At 37.1% G+C, this 15,620-nt stretch overlaps 1 protein-coding gene across 5 annotated transcripts in view; it reads left to right on the forward strand.

Moving 5' to 3' along the window:
- Positions 1–15,620, forward strand: part of GRID1 (glutamate ionotropic receptor delta type subunit 1) — a 549,421-nt gene that overhangs the window by 420,464 nt on the left and 113,337 nt on the right. For all 5 annotated transcript variants that reach the window (XM_063337940.1, XM_063337939.1, XM_063337936.1 and 2 more), the window contains exon 5: positions 6,721–6,774. In XM_063337940.1, the coding sequence (XP_063194010.1) occupies positions 6,721–6,774 (54 nt within the window). The remainder of the gene's footprint in view (positions 1–6,720; positions 6,775–15,620) is intronic.

Consider the following 15,620-nt stretch of genomic DNA (forward strand, 5'->3'; position numbering starts at 1 on the left):
AAGTGGAGAGAAATTAACTGTGTCATTGACATGAGGTAGTGATCACTGAAAGATAAGGATTCAGTGAGCCTGCTACGTGTTTTTTTTAAAAAGTGTGTATGTGCACATTTCTAGGTAAACGTTCAGAAAAGGGAAGGGTATAGAATTTCTGGCAAAACCTTTTTTATTAAAAGTACAAATTCTCCATGAAGCATGACGTTCAGTAAGAAAGGGTCAGGTTCAGTGGATTTTCTGATCTGAAAAAGTATGGCATGGAACCTCTTTAAATTCCCATTTTACCATTTAGAGAAAGAAGAATTTAATATTTCATTTTAAAATGACATTTAGGAATTTTAATTAACCTGTATTTAAATTAGAAAAGTAAACTTACAGTCCTGATCCAGTTTACTGCAACTGAATTTTTCCTCTTCAAGAGTCTTAGTCCAAAATGGTTTAGCTTTTATGACTTTTCATCTAGAGTTGGGATGTTGTACTGTGGTCTGGAAAATTCTGTTTTAATCCTTGTACTCTAATGGTACCCTTACCAATTAAGCTTTAGAAACAATATCAGTTTGCAGTATTCTGTAGTACACTATAAGTATTAGAAGCAGATTAGACCAGACCGTCTTTTTTAAAAACTATTTTTATAAATACTTTATTTATTGTGGCTAGAAATGCTTATTTATTTATTTTTAATCTATTAAACACTATAGGATTTATGCTGCTTTGGAGATACTGAGCCAAGAGGTTTGTTTGGGTTTTTTTTAAGTGCGAAGGAAAGAAAAGTTCTAATGAATTGCAAGAATCTCAGTAACTGGTACAGAGAATTTGTTTTTCTGTGAAGTTCTATTACCTATGCAAGTCACTCCTGGACATGAACTGCGCTATTTTAATTGAAGGAGTTTCTAAGTATAAATCGGGTATCTAGGGGATATAGATTGAACCCATCTGCTCTACCAGAATTGACTTTTTCATGTCTTCTATCTTAACTTATTTGTATCCAAGACATATACAAAGCTTCTCAGATAAACAGGTGCACTTTGATACTATCCAATTAATTAGTGTCAGATGTATTGCATTGGAAACTTGGTCTGTATCTCTTCTTTGGGATCTAAACCAGTTCCCTGGTTCCTAGGATGTTTTCCTGGACACTTAAATCAAGAGCAAAGCCATTTCAAAAAATGCAAGTCCATCTCCTGCAATGAAAGTCAGCAGCTGGAGCTAGGTTTGGTTCAGGCTTACAAAGTGTTGTAAAGAAGGTATTGACTTTTTTCCCGTTGCTGTTTTACTAGAATAGATCTCAAAATGGTTCTGAAATTTTTTTCTTTTGTTTTTGTGGGGGGAAGAAAAGACAGTAATTAAATAATTTCTCCAAGGATGTGAAGGGGGAAAAAAAAAAGCTGGTTTTGGAAGCAGGTCGCTGGCTTGAACCTTGCTTGGGACAATAGGAGCTGGAAATGGTTTTCTTTTGAAACCTGTCCAGTGGCAAATGCAAAGTGAGCAGGTAATGAATTGTAAGGGCTGTGACTGATCCCTCATGAAACATTTGTAAAGAGCTGAGATTTAGACATGATTACTTCCCCAAACCCTTCTTTACTTATGCCTTCATTATGAATAATAAAAAAGAAGAAAAAAAGAGGCTTATCTGTCATTGTCGTGCTGGTCGCTTTAGAAATATGAAGGGAAAGATGACACATGACCACAGAAGAACCAGAGATTTGTGATATTTGTCTGTGATGAAGGCATATCTATTTTATATTTTTTTTACTTATTCCATAGTAGTAAAGCTGACCTTGCGTATGTCCTAATATCATTCCCCACCATGCTGGTCTCTGAAAGGACTCGGGTCTCCAGCAGGTTTTTTCTTCAGACCCTCTCCGGCTAGCTCTCTCTGTGCCTGGTTTTCTGCTCTAAGCATCCTGGGGGCTGGCCCTTCACAGTCTGTCTGGTTGGCAGGGGTCTGTGCTGACAAGCTGGAAGACAGCTGCATAGGAGGAGCTTTGTAACAGGGCCTGGTTCCCGGAGCTGTGGTCTCAAGATGGTCAGGTGTGTCTGCCGGTGCCTACAGAGAGCACTCACCACCTTGCAGGTGTATCTCCTTTCTGCTGCCAGCTGTAATTTGTCATGGGTTAGCAACAACTTTGGTTTCGTGTTCTTTCAGTATCTCTTAGGACACTCTCTCCCAATTATTTTCTAACTGTGGGCTCCTCAGTTTACCCTCTTACTCATTTTTTTCCTGGAAAGGTATGATGCTCTTTATCCTCATCATTACAGTAAAGGATGTGCAAGTAATAGCCTTTACTACTTTGATATCCCTCCTAGCAAAACATTCTGGTGGCTCTTTCCTATTGTGGATTTCAGGGTGGCAGCCCTTGTTTCCAAAAATGTAGATGCAACAGGACCATCTGTGCTTGCCATCTGCAAGACGTTTCCTTCTAGGATCCTGGGCTTGAATATGGGGCTTCCAGACATTCCTACTGCCTGTTCCCCTGGGTACACAGTAAGGAGACAACAGGTTTGTAGCTATAACACAGACGCGTGTAAGCCTAAACTCTTCAGCACATCCTGCTGTCACTGGAATGCAGTCTGCCCGTGTCTGTCTGAACACCCACCAGCTTCTCTCTAAGTTGTGTCCAGCCACTCATCCCTGCATTCCTTTCCGCACAACCTGCCTTTTGCTGTTAATACCAAGGTGCTGACCCTGGCAAAGCAGCCAGGTATTGTGGAAAAGAACCTTCCCTATTACTAGCCAGCCTTTATACACTTGGAAATGTTTTCAGTTTAAGATTTTTTGAGAAGGTCAGGAAAGGATTGTTTCCGTTCCTTTTTTTTTTCTTTTTTTTTTTCCTGCAGAATTGCTTTATTTCTGAACATAGCACTTTTTATTGCTTACTTTCCTAACTTCTCCTTTTAATCCTGCAACTGCCATTAGATAAAATAATGAACCAAGTTACTTATTCATAAAGGCATGTAAATATTTGTTCTCCGCTGTACTCCAATAAAATAATGTTGTCGTGGATTATTGTCGGTAAATTTTTTTAAGTTATACATTTATAAGTAAACAAAGTCATCCATATACATGAAAATACCTTTGATCATTTCTCATGAAGCATCTTTTCTTTTATCATTGTTGGTATGAGATCTGAAATTTTAATGCTTGTATTTTGAAGTTCAGTGTCTCCCTATTTCATTTCTATTGCAAATGCTTTCTACTGAGACATTATAAACAGTTTTCTACATTCACTGCTCCCCTTCCCCTCGTCCCAGTCTGGCCCAATTCAGATAAAGTCATTTGTTGTCATTAATAGTGGTCCACTAAGTGAATTGTATTTCTCTTGTTTGGGTTCTGCATTTTAACATTTGGCTGTTGAAAAGTAGCTGTGGAGGAAGGAAGGGCATACAGTCTCAAAAAACCCCTCTTTTTTCCAAATTTGCAGAAGCTATTTGCTAGTCTAAGAGAAAATAAAGGAATGACAGATGCTCTTTAATTTCCAGTATCTCAAAAGCAGATTTTCTATTTGATAGAAGTGTTGTGAGGCATTACTCCCAAGTGCCAACTAGACCCTATATACATATAGAGTACATAAAGAACTAGGATATTTTGCACATATATTAATATTTTTTTCCACAAAAAAACCCCAACCCTAACATATTTTAGCACATGAATCCTGCCACAGATGGCATAACTTTTCCTCAGCCACGGTGATCACACAAATTCCTGGACTACTTTTCTTTAATATAGAGTGCATTCATGAAACAGGCCGTAATAGATCCTTCAGGATGTTTCATAGACCTCTTTTTTTTTTTTTTTTTTTTTAATGGATGGAGGCACAAGCTTAAACAAATGGCAAGATCTTGAACAGCTTGAATAATTGAAAACAGGTGACCATAATCTCCCAAGTGGTGTTACTTTTTCCTCTTTAAAGAAACTCCCTAAGTTACAAACGTATCTAATTTGTTTCTTATTCTGAGAATTTGCTTATGATATCACAAGGTCTTCAGGACCTTGCTCTTCACACTGTTTAACTTCCCTGTGCCTCTAGCAATACACCCCCGAGACACCAATGTCATCAGAAAGTGATGTGACTTTCAGTAGTTCCTTTTAGGATACTTTAGGACAGCAAGCATGTAAATATGGTGCAAAACCTGATGCACAGCATGCAAGAAGTTTCTCTCAACATATATAGGTTTAGAACAAAGCTTCGTGCTATGTGTTGCAGCCCTAAACAGAAGATATTTATAGATATTTAAACTTGGCTACCTACAGTTGTGTTTTTAAATACATTTTAGGCTTTTAGAGTGCAGAGCCATTGACTTCTGTAGGAGGTGCTGAATGGTCTAGCACTCCGATGACTAAAGATAAACTCATAGCAACCTAAATTTAGGTACCTCATTTTAAAAACTTTGGCCTAGATGTGTGAACCCAGAAGAATGCGTTACAATAATTCATTTCAAATTCCCTGGCTCTTGCGGCTCCCCAGACTTAGCATTTATTCATACAAATTGCTCACTGTTGCAGATAAATCACAAAATGTAGCCAATGCAATAACTCTGCACCTGAGCGTTATTTAGTCCTGCTTTGCTAATGTTGGCAGCACTTTGCTTTTCCTCTATATGTTACAGCATCTGGCTATTTTGGCTTTGTCTGAATGTGTTAGAAGGGTGAAGAGGGAGAAAATCGACAAGCTTTTGCCCTCACTTTCATTACTGTTAGCTTTCCAAATAGCTGTGATTCCACAATTAGGTGGTCAGTTTAATTTTCCTGCCAGCTTAAAAGAAATTCAAGGGAGACAATTACCAAGGGAGACAATTTTTCACTGCGTGCTTAGGAGAGGATTAACTTGTCAGAAGTGTTGTCTCTAGTGGTTCTCATCTGCTTTGACACCAGGGATAGTTAATTTCCCATAATGCTGTTTATGATGATGATGAGAAGTACTGTGCCCTGTCTGTGTTGATTTTTCTCTTTTGGCTTCTTTGTGGATTCTTTTTTGGGATTTTTGTCTCTTTAAAGGAGTGCTTCACCTTGTGGACATGAGAAATAGTTTGAGGTGTGTGTGTTGCCCACAATTTTCTCTTAGGTTTATGCAGGCTACACAAATGAGTGAAGTTTTGAAACACAATTACTTAGGCAAGTAATTTCAGGCAAGTAATTTCTACTTCTTTTCTCCCCCCCCCCCCTTTTTTTTTAACACAGCATAATGTGTTAGCATACTAAGAGTAATGTTAAAAATGTTGGCGTTGGGTACTTAGCCAGTTTTTGGGTTGTTTATTGCTAGGATCAGGTAACAGCGCGCTCCCTTTGCCTATATTAAGGATGGATACCTTGTCATTTTGCTGCAGCTTTATAAGTCGTGGGCGTTTATTCTAAGCCAGTCATCTGTAGTCAGTGTCATGGAAGAAGGTGATTCATGCCATCTGACGCTAAATATCTGAGAGGCTTATTATGCAAATGTGTTCTGGAGAGGAAGGTGGTTGATGATGTTCCTGCCCAGCTCAGTGCCGCAGTCTACAGAGCCTCTCTGTAGTGGTGCAGTGCTTCTTGAGGCCACACGCAATCAACAGAGTGACAAAATTTTCCAAGTTAAAAAACAGTAACTAGAAGGATTTTGTTCATCTGTATTTGTTTTTTTTAAGCAGGTTCATTTCAGTGATTCATAGGGCCATTTATAACACAGCAATAAGAATATCAGTTCAATAAATGGTGTCATATTGGCACAGAAGAAATAAGTGGTTGAAGGCAGGGACATTCAAAACTTTGTGTAATGAACTGCCTCCTGAAATACGTGTGTGTGCTGGGACTGTCCTGTTTTATTAAGGGAGATGAATCCACAGTGATTGTTTAACTGTGTGTTAAGCAGGACATTAGCAGTATCGTTATCACTGTAGTGTGCACCTCTGGATGCTTGATATTGCTTTATTAGACTATAAAATATCTTGAAGTGAGCTTATCTATGTCAAACAAAGGGGGCATTTGGAAACTTCTTTGTATATTGCCAAATCCTTCCACTGAGGTCCTCAGTACTAGTAGTGCTGTTTGTGCTTGCAGTCCTTCCCAATTTTTGTGTCTTACTGAAGCATGAGGGTTATATGAGTACACATAAATATGCTGTCCGATGAGATGGGCTATTTCTTTATCATACACGATGATTATCCAAGTCCACACCGGGAAACCAGAAAAAGTGTCCATGCAAATCATAACTTTCTCTTGGGTCTTATGTAAATCTGAAGAGAGGATGACTCATATGAACTTCACTCAAATGTTGTAGAGTGGTGTTTTTCATTAATAGGTTAGCTAACAGTTAAACTATCAGAGTTGTAATGAGGCAGAGGCAGTATATTTTGAGAGGCGTATTGAAAAGAAACCTAGCCTACTGGGATGCATTATCATACAGAAGTTAAATCTCATGAACTGCATGTTCTGTGTGCAGTTGTTCGTTATAGGATCCCTTATCATGTTGAGGTACCACCCTGCTCCAGTATGCCTTTGTGGTACCTCTAGGGAATATCTTCATGTTACTGTAGTTTAGACACTGAAGTCAGAGAAATACGACTACCACCGATAAGATACCATTCCATGAAGCAGCAGTGGAAGAGATGAAAAGAACTGTACTGAAACAATGCCAATAGCAATGAAAGCAATCAAAATGAGCTTTATAGTACCTCTTAATGTAAATTCTCTCTGGAATATGTTTCACATGTTTTATTTATTTTTATTATTATATTTCTTTTTTATTTTTGTAGGCTGTGGAAACCAACCTTGCATCAAAGGATAGTCACTGGGTCTATGTAAATGAGGTAAGAAAGTCAAAAGAGACAACATAGCTTGGTACATTCTCTCATCACTGTCTTCTGTTTCAGAACTTTTGACACATCAAACTGAGCATACACTTAGCATTTTTGCTTTTTGAATGGTACAAGATACAAACTCTGTGGTGTCGTTGCTTTTCTCTTTCAATTGAATTGGCTTAGGTTGAATACTAAAGGTCAAAATAAAGCTTCCAATATACCCCGCAGTAGCTGGGAGACTTTAATTTTACCTTCATGTTGACCCTACTTCTTGGCTATTTAGGAAGCAGAGAATATCTCAAAAGAAACCTCGAGTACACACATCTATATTTGCTAGAATCAAACCTTTCAATGCTCTGAAAGCCTGCACTCAGATGCCAGGAGGGGAAAGAGTTCTGAGGCTAGGTGCAGGCTGAGCTCCTTCCAATATGGGTTTACATGATATGCAGGTTTTCTCTAGTGCAGAATTCTGTTGGTGTTTTGGCCAAGATCCAGGATAGCATAGTTTTAAAATGTGATATTTCCCCTTTGCAGCAAATGGTATCCTGTCCTACTACTATGATTATTTATTTTACCTTAGTACCACGATGCCGGAATGGGGATCAGTGCAGACATGTATTTAAAAAGCAATGGAAAGCTGAAAATATGTTGTAGGATACATAATGATTTATAAATCACTGATTGCTCAGGATAAATGGCACCATTTTATATATTTCTAGTTTTGATGATGATTCATTAAAAGATAGTGAAATATTTAAGTTAAAAAGAATCATGTTCACTGTTTTATATTATAAATGCATAGCCTCAAATTTAATAACCAGTTCCTTTGTTAATTTCTCATTCCTTTCTCTGCACCTAGCTAATAATTTTGGATAGGCTACTTTTAATAGTAACTATAAATTGTATTGTGTGGCATTAGAAAGGCTCTGTAATTAAATAGGGGTTATGGAAAGCGAGTGAAATCTCTGCTTATAAAAGCTTTATAAATTCTTTCTAGTCCTTGTTACATTTAAGTACCTGCTGATTTGTCAGCTGCAATAATGACCCATTACAAAATATCAACAAGATGCCCAGAGAGTCAATGTTTATATTCGCATAAAGATAATACAGTGCATATTTCACTAAACATTTATAGAGGGGGAATGTTTTTGAATTTTTTAATGCCGCTGTTATTGTTCAGATGTTAAAACTTACTTCATGAAGCCTGAATCTGTAATACCACAAATAAAAACCTTCAGCACTCGTGCACAAACATGTGCATACACACACATACACAGCACACAGGATGTCAATTCTACTTGTATTTTGGGAAGTTTTATTTTTTCTCTTTTATGGCTAGAGACTGCGTAGGGAAGCTGTGATAGCAAAATGTAAATCTAAAGTATAACATTTTAGTGAAAAATATTAGTACACGTACATACAGAAACTTTTCAAATTCATGAAACTTTGGAGAACTCTTTGCAGGCACAACAAGGAGGAAATGTCTCGATTATACTTTTTCTAACAGAAAAGTGTTGGTCTTTGTGTGCTTAAAGCTACTGTGAAAAGAAGATATGTTAAGCATCTACATGGATATATTTGTAGAAAGATGGATGTTCCTTAGGGCTTGCTTCCTATTTAATAGTGTGCATACCCCCGTGCTGGCCAGAGGACAGAGTGATGTTGCTTTCCATGTCTGTGTTTCCAGTTGGTATCAGTGAGAACTGCAAGGGTACCAGAGGGAAAAGATCTTATTCTTTGACTGGACATTGATTGGTGCTATGACTTGCAGAATGGAATTAACTTCTAATTCCCAACAGTCAAGTCATCTCTTTTTGATGTAATTCCCCATAGTAGCAAGCCAGATGCAGTCCATTCTATAAATGGACCAAACGCTTAGCCAGTCCTTTTTTTTCTCCCAGGCAGATTGAGGATCCTACGCTTTTTTGTTCACCCTATGGTCTATGTCACCTAATGATCCCATTTGCAAGGAAAGAGAGGTACAGGGATAACTGACCTGAAGGGGCAGTAGTAGGAAGAGAACACAGTAACAATTATTTCCATTGAGGTTCCTTGCATGAAGAACGTTGGATTGTAAACAGGCTCTTTAGGCCTTTCTCGATTCAGGGAACCATTTAAGGGCCTGGTACAGGTTAAACTACTGAGGTCTCCTGATCTTGAGCACTTTCTCACAGTCTGTCTTGTCTCCTGACTCTCGTCTAGCCAAGGAGGATCTGAAACTTGGACTTATCTTGCTATAGTGAGAGTGACTGGATAGCACAGTATTATTTCAATAAAAGATTTTATTATTGTCTTACTTGAATTAGATCTACTTTACTCTCTCTGTGTTGACAATCCAATAAACATTTGGGGTTGGGTTTTTTTTCCCTTGTGCTCCTGTCCCATGCAGCAGGATGTTAAGTTTTGGAGTTCAAACATATTTTATCACTTTAAATTTTTTAGGTAAGCAAATGCCACCAAGCTTGTGATGAACTAACTTAAAACTGTATAGATGGTAAGCTTATTACACAGCGAATGAACACATGTGGAATATACGAGTTCGTCTCAAATTACAGAGCTTTACTGTCATGATTCTGCATTTGTTAGTTTCCAATAACGCAAGTCTCTGTGCTGAGGTATTTATTCAGTTTGGATGCTATTGGGGGTGCAAAAGGACTCCGTCATCTTTATAAAAAGGCTAATGAATTGGGAGTTGGATTCATTGTATGGGGTGGGCAGGCTGAAACGTTCCAAGATAAGTCTTTCAGGATAAGAGAATACACAGGGTTAGGTCTTCGCAGGCAATATCATGCCCTTATAATGTCCTCTTTGAAGCCAAAGTCATAAAAACCTTACTGTTTTAAAAATACATATTTGTAAGTATGTCTGCTTTTCTCATTTCAGACATTTTATGTTTCAAACATGCAGAGCTGTCAAAAGTAGTGGAGATTTGAGGGGAAAAAAAGAAATGTATTTCTAACCACCCTTCCCTTCTTAGATTTATATTTAATTGTCTTCACTTTTATCCAACTAGAAATACTAAATCTTTCCTTGCATTCGTTTAGGTAGTGATTCTATCTGAATTCTGTGTTAAACATGCCACATAGCTTTTTAAAACCACGAATATCTGTGATTTCTGCATAGATGCTTGCAAAAGCAAACAGCTCTTCAGAACAATGACCAGTCCATGCTTAGCTTTGTCTCAGAATAGTCCTAGTCCAAAACATTATATTACAATTGAATGTGTTGGGAGTTGTCAATGACCAGCATTTTTTGACCCTAAAGAAGATCTGTTAGAATATATCTGGTGTTCCGCTTGTACCTTTGCTGTTTATGCTTTTAAGTTTTGATGAAGTGACCTACCAGCTTTGATAGATGTGTGCTGTTTCTTCTTGTGCTGTGACTGGCACAGTTGTAGATGCCCCCACTTTTTTGGTGTTTATTATTTCCTCTCTTTTTTCCTGTTTTTCTTTCTTATTTTTATTTTTCTCTTACATTTCTTTCTCTTTGGTGCCCGACATCAAGCATCTCCGTTGGTTCCTCCTGACATTTTTCGTTCTCCCTTTCTCTTTTTCTGTCTGTTCAGAGAAAATGCTGTGCATTGCCCAGGGCATATGTCTGTGGGAGATGCACAAGAGCAATACTTGAAACTGAATTTGTACGTGGTTGTACTAGGAGCAATGCTCCAGCAGTCCATGTCTGCTTTTTTATTAGCAGCAGCTAGGGGTATAGGTCTAGGGGTATAAATAGCACTAGAAACCATGTTTCCCATTTTGTGGGACATTTCATGGTTTTGAAATTTTCTCCATTCAAATTGGAGAGAAAAGAAATTGTTCTGCAAAACTGGAATTTGGATCAAAAATATTCAAATTAAACACAGTATTATATTCCCTTATATCAATATATTCTAATTCCAAGTTTCTAAACATTCGTTATTTTAACATGTAAATCAGTAAAGTACACAAAGCAATCAGCTACTCTTCATGGAAACGGAGTGGGTACTGAATGTGACTGATAACTCAAATGAGTTGTTTCACAGTTATCATATCCTTCCTTTAATTTCCTTTTCAGCAAACTTTCATCACTATTCAGAAGTTTAATTGAAAGTTGTAGGACAAATCACAAGGCTATTAGTTCTGATAGGAGATAATTTTTCGTGAAGGACAGGTAGACTTGAGGACAATGTAGCATTGCATGTCCAAACCATTCATACTTGCTCTGAAGCTGAGGAGGGGTGAGGGTCACACTCGTTGAATAGCTGCATGGAAATACACAAAAGACATACACCGAGGAAGACTTTTTTTTGAAAACGCATTTTTGACAGAAATGCCCCGAAGACAAGAAATGGAAATAATGCAGGATTTTTATTTCCTTGGAAGTTGAAAAAGCAATGTTGGGACACAGACAAGATGTCACAGTTTCCTGTGATTGACAATATTATCCCCACATGTTTAAAAAGTTAAGGCAGCCGTCAGTTCAGATTTCATTATGGCTAAGGAAGAATGAGGTAAGGAAGTCAGAAGATAATTGGTGTGAAAGAGATTGCGACATGGTAGCATGCTCTGTTTGAAGAGGAAGAAGTGAGAAAAGGAGAATAGAGATAATGGACATCAATAAAAAGATTCTCCAACTTCACAAGTTTAGGAAACTAGTACTGCTTTTGGAAAGATAACATGGTGAGTAAAGGATGGCAGAAGAACTGTGGAGTTCTGTGAAGATGAAGGCATAATAAGGTATCGTTATGGTTCCAACATGTTACCTTTACAGATCTCAAAATGACAGAGAAATTCTGATGAAAAAGTCGTGAACAAAAGGGTTAAGGAGGAGCATAAAGCTGTAATGAAGTAAATTATTAGAAAATGAGGCTGAGGTGCAAAATGACTCATACCAGGGGCCATAAAAAGCAACGAGAAAAGTTAGATACAGCAGATGATAAAGGACAGCGTAAGGTGATTACTTAGTGGAAAAAGGAGGTTTTAATGTTTACTGACTTACTTGATGCTGGCTTTATAGAAACCATTGCTTGTAACCAGACTGATAAAACATATTGTAGTAGTTCCAGTTTATTTAAATAAATCAGAGGCACTCCATCTGATGAGATTCTGTATAGAGAAGTGCTGAGTCGTTCGGGTGTGGCTACGAAATGAGGTATAGCTGGAGAGCATCTGCAGGAGCAACTTAGAATCCTTGTGGATAACAAACAGAATATGAATCAATACTGTTGTGGTCTTGCAAAACAAGCAAATCTAGTCCTCAGATATGTTACTGGAAACATCCTTTGTAAGATAAGGGGAACGATTATTTTGCTGTGCTTGACATCAACTTGGCCTTGTTGGAACAGTATCACAAGTTTTGGGCAAGACACTTTAAAACCAAACAAGAGAATGCAGAATAATTCTGAAAATCCAGAGGAGAGCACCTAGTCTGATGAAAGCTCAGTAAAGTATGACCCATGAGGAAAGGTTGAAATAATTATGTTTGTCTCCTATGAAACTCAGAAGATGGAGGAAGAGGGGTGTAGCAGTAGAACAGATATAATTAAAAGAAGAATATGATCATGTGTTTACTCTGGAAAGATAAAGAAAATGCAATTTGATAATCTGTAATAAAAATTAGATGGAGTATTGGGAAATGGTTTATGATCTAAATATGATAATGAATAGGAGCAACTTCCTTGGTTACTTTCTTCCATCTCATCATCTCTCTGTCTTCACACCTGGTTCTGCTATTGGTTTTTTAGCTTTGTTTTTCAGCATCCTACACACATTATGTAAGTCTGCTAAATATTTTCAGATCTCAATTTGGAAAGACAAATACAACTGTATTATGAACATCATTGGGTGTTTTCTGATCTGCACCTTCTGTTCTTCCACATATCTTTTTTTCGATAGGGCAGTGACAGTTTATACAAATAGTCACTGCATATACTTCTGATCAAATCATTTATTCAATGCTTTTGTTGACAAACATGAAATTAATGGGACCTGTGACTCATATTTGATTTCCAATCAGTATGGAACTCCATCCTTTTCTGTCTACTGCTGAGCAAGCTAGAGTTATTGTGTCTTATTAGATTCTGTCAGCTAAATCCACTCTTGGGGTGGCCCCAGTGATTTGACTTAGCCAGGGATGAACCTACCATCATATTTCTTGATATCAGTCATTTAAAACAGAAGACTATATTGTAATTGTATGTAGTTTTGATAGAAAGATGCCTAGTAATGAATTACTGGCACTTTCAGTATTTTAAAAATAGATTTAATTGTAAGATGTGCAAAGTAAGTCTGAAAACTGAAGGTTAGAGCTTCTATTTGACTACAGTTTTCATTTATTTTTTTTCCATTGAATTGATTCTCATTGATTCAGGTTAACCCTCATCAGATCAGATACCAAGAGGTATTTGTTATTAACAAATTTCCTTTCCCCTTTCAGAGCATTCACTCAAAACACGTTTCTGCTAATCCTTTTCTGGACTTTAGCTCAGTTCTTTTATTTCTGCTGTTTTCATAGGTCTCTCTTCACCTCTCCACCCACCTCCCACTGTCTCTAGGAGGCAGTTCGTTATATGAGGGGTGAGAAAATGTGCCATCATCTCTCTCCTGGTGTGACGTATTTCTTTCCGTTTCTATCCTGCAGCTCCATTGCTTCTGCCCATTGTTGTTTTCTTTCCTTTCACCATGTCAGACATGCCTATTATATCCATAGTTACTCATCCTCTTGATTTGAGGATCATATGGCTTCTCAACTATCATCTGGGCACTTCTTTCTTATTTTCCTCTAGAAAATGTTTTTTAAAGGTTGAGAAAAATGTGCAGAAAATAGAATAGTAATTATCAGATAAAGTGTATCTCAGCAAACTACTTTTTCCCCAAGGGTAGCATGTAGGAAGGTGTTAGATAATGCATGATGAACAGTGTTTTCCTAGTGCAGGGCTTGTAGAGTAGTCTTGTTGAAAATTACGACTTTGGAAGAAGATCCCTTATGAATGCAGTACTTGTTGTTCACTTTTGTTTGGAAAAATCTTTTTCTTTTTTTGTAGAAATTCCTGTCTTATATGCACTTTGGGTGATCAACAGTTAGACCCAGAAGCATGTGCAAATTGTTATGGCTTCATTTTTAGTTGGATAGAACAGGACTGTCTGTTAGGCTGGAATTCTGGTCAGTCTTTCTCTACATATGGAAGTGTCAAAGATTTATTATTTTTTTTAAAGCATCAATCTGTGTAATGATGCTTGTGTTTACTGTGATAGCAAGTTAATAAATCTTTTATGCTTCCCCATGCCTTCTTTATTCTTGAAAAAAAGCAGACTTTTTAATGGTAATTTGTGAATCCAAGTAGGGCGAGCATTCTAAGGTCTTTTCAAATTACACAAAAATGCACAGAGAAAAGAAGTCAAAAAATTGAATAGAAATACAAGGAACACACTGTGGAAAATTTCTTAAGATTTAGCAATTGACACATTTCAATGCAAAATGTACCAATTTACAATTACCGTTTATTCCAATTTTATTCCAGGTAATCTATATTTATTACTTGCCCCCAAAATGGCTGCTATCTTAGACACTGCAGATTTTGTATTTATTTATTTATTTTCACAAAAATTTGTGATTTTTGTATATATGCTTGAAAGGTATATTTAGGCATGAAACTGTATTGCATGTGTACCTGCATCCTGCTCAAAGAAATTTGTAGGGTTCAGAATGGACATAATCCTAATGCTGTTGAATTACACAGAAACAGTCATAGTCAGCTGCGAGCAAGGTTAGATGAGCTTTGATGAGTTGTTTTACTAGTGAAATCCACATTAAAATCAACGGTGATTTTTTTGTTTTGTTCAGCTTTTGAGAACTATCATTTTATGTGCTTTTCTTTTTCTTCTTTTTTTTTTTCTAATCCCCTGAGATAATTACTTTTTAGTATGGAATAATATTTTGTTAAATCAGAGGATCTTTTACCGTATAGGCACTTGCTATCATGTGAGAAAGACTTTTGAACACCCAGTGCAGAATCCTTATATCTAGAAATAGAGTTAAATCAGTTAAATTGTAAATACATCTCTGTAGAGATTTTTACGAGCGTCGAGTAAAAGGAAGAGCAGTGAGGTAGTGTTGAATGTGTGGGAGGACAAAGAGGATGGGAGTTGGACAGGTGGTCATGCACACTTGTATTGGAATGTTTTCTGTGCTATGAAAAATGCATTGTGCCCTTGCCTTAAAGGATTAACCTTTATATATATGTGCGTGTGTCTGTTCATGTGGGATGCAGAGAAGCCAGCATAATGTTAAAGTTGAATAAATCCATCCGCATGGTAAACTGTCGCGAACGTTTTAAAAAACAGCTTATTGAGGGATGTTTTCTGGATTTTCAACAAGTGAACAAGTGTTCTTTTATAGGTGTACGTAGTGCCTTGAGGGGAATTAGAGTAGCCCAACAAACAGTATCGATCCTAATGCAAAAATTCCACATAAATCTGTAGCTTGTCTCCGTGAGCATCCTCGTCCTCATTGCCATTCAGTTTAATCCTCCGATTTTCTCAGGGATGTGCTTTCTGGAAATCTCTTTTGGTTCTTTAAATTATTAATGTCATTAAAATTTATAATATTCTGTCATTACCTCTAGGAAAATAGAGATTGTAATGTGAAACATAATTGTCTCATTTTGCAATTTGTGTTATGATAGTTGAGCACAACTAGAGCAGATTTAAATATTCCCCTGAGCAATATGGGTAGGTATTACAAACTAACTGGAGTTCTTTGTGTGCAGATAAATAAATAGATAAATGAATTCCCCAAATGACCAATATTTGTGTGCAAATAAATAGATAAATGAACACCACAAATTCTTGAAGAGTAAACTTTGCCATTAATATGCCACA

The sequence above is a fragment of the Chroicocephalus ridibundus genome, chromosome 6, assembly GCF_963924245.1.
Source record: "Chroicocephalus ridibundus chromosome 6, bChrRid1.1, whole genome shotgun sequence".
NCBI classification, from domain to species: domain Eukaryota; kingdom Metazoa; phylum Chordata; class Aves; order Charadriiformes; family Laridae; genus Chroicocephalus; species Chroicocephalus ridibundus.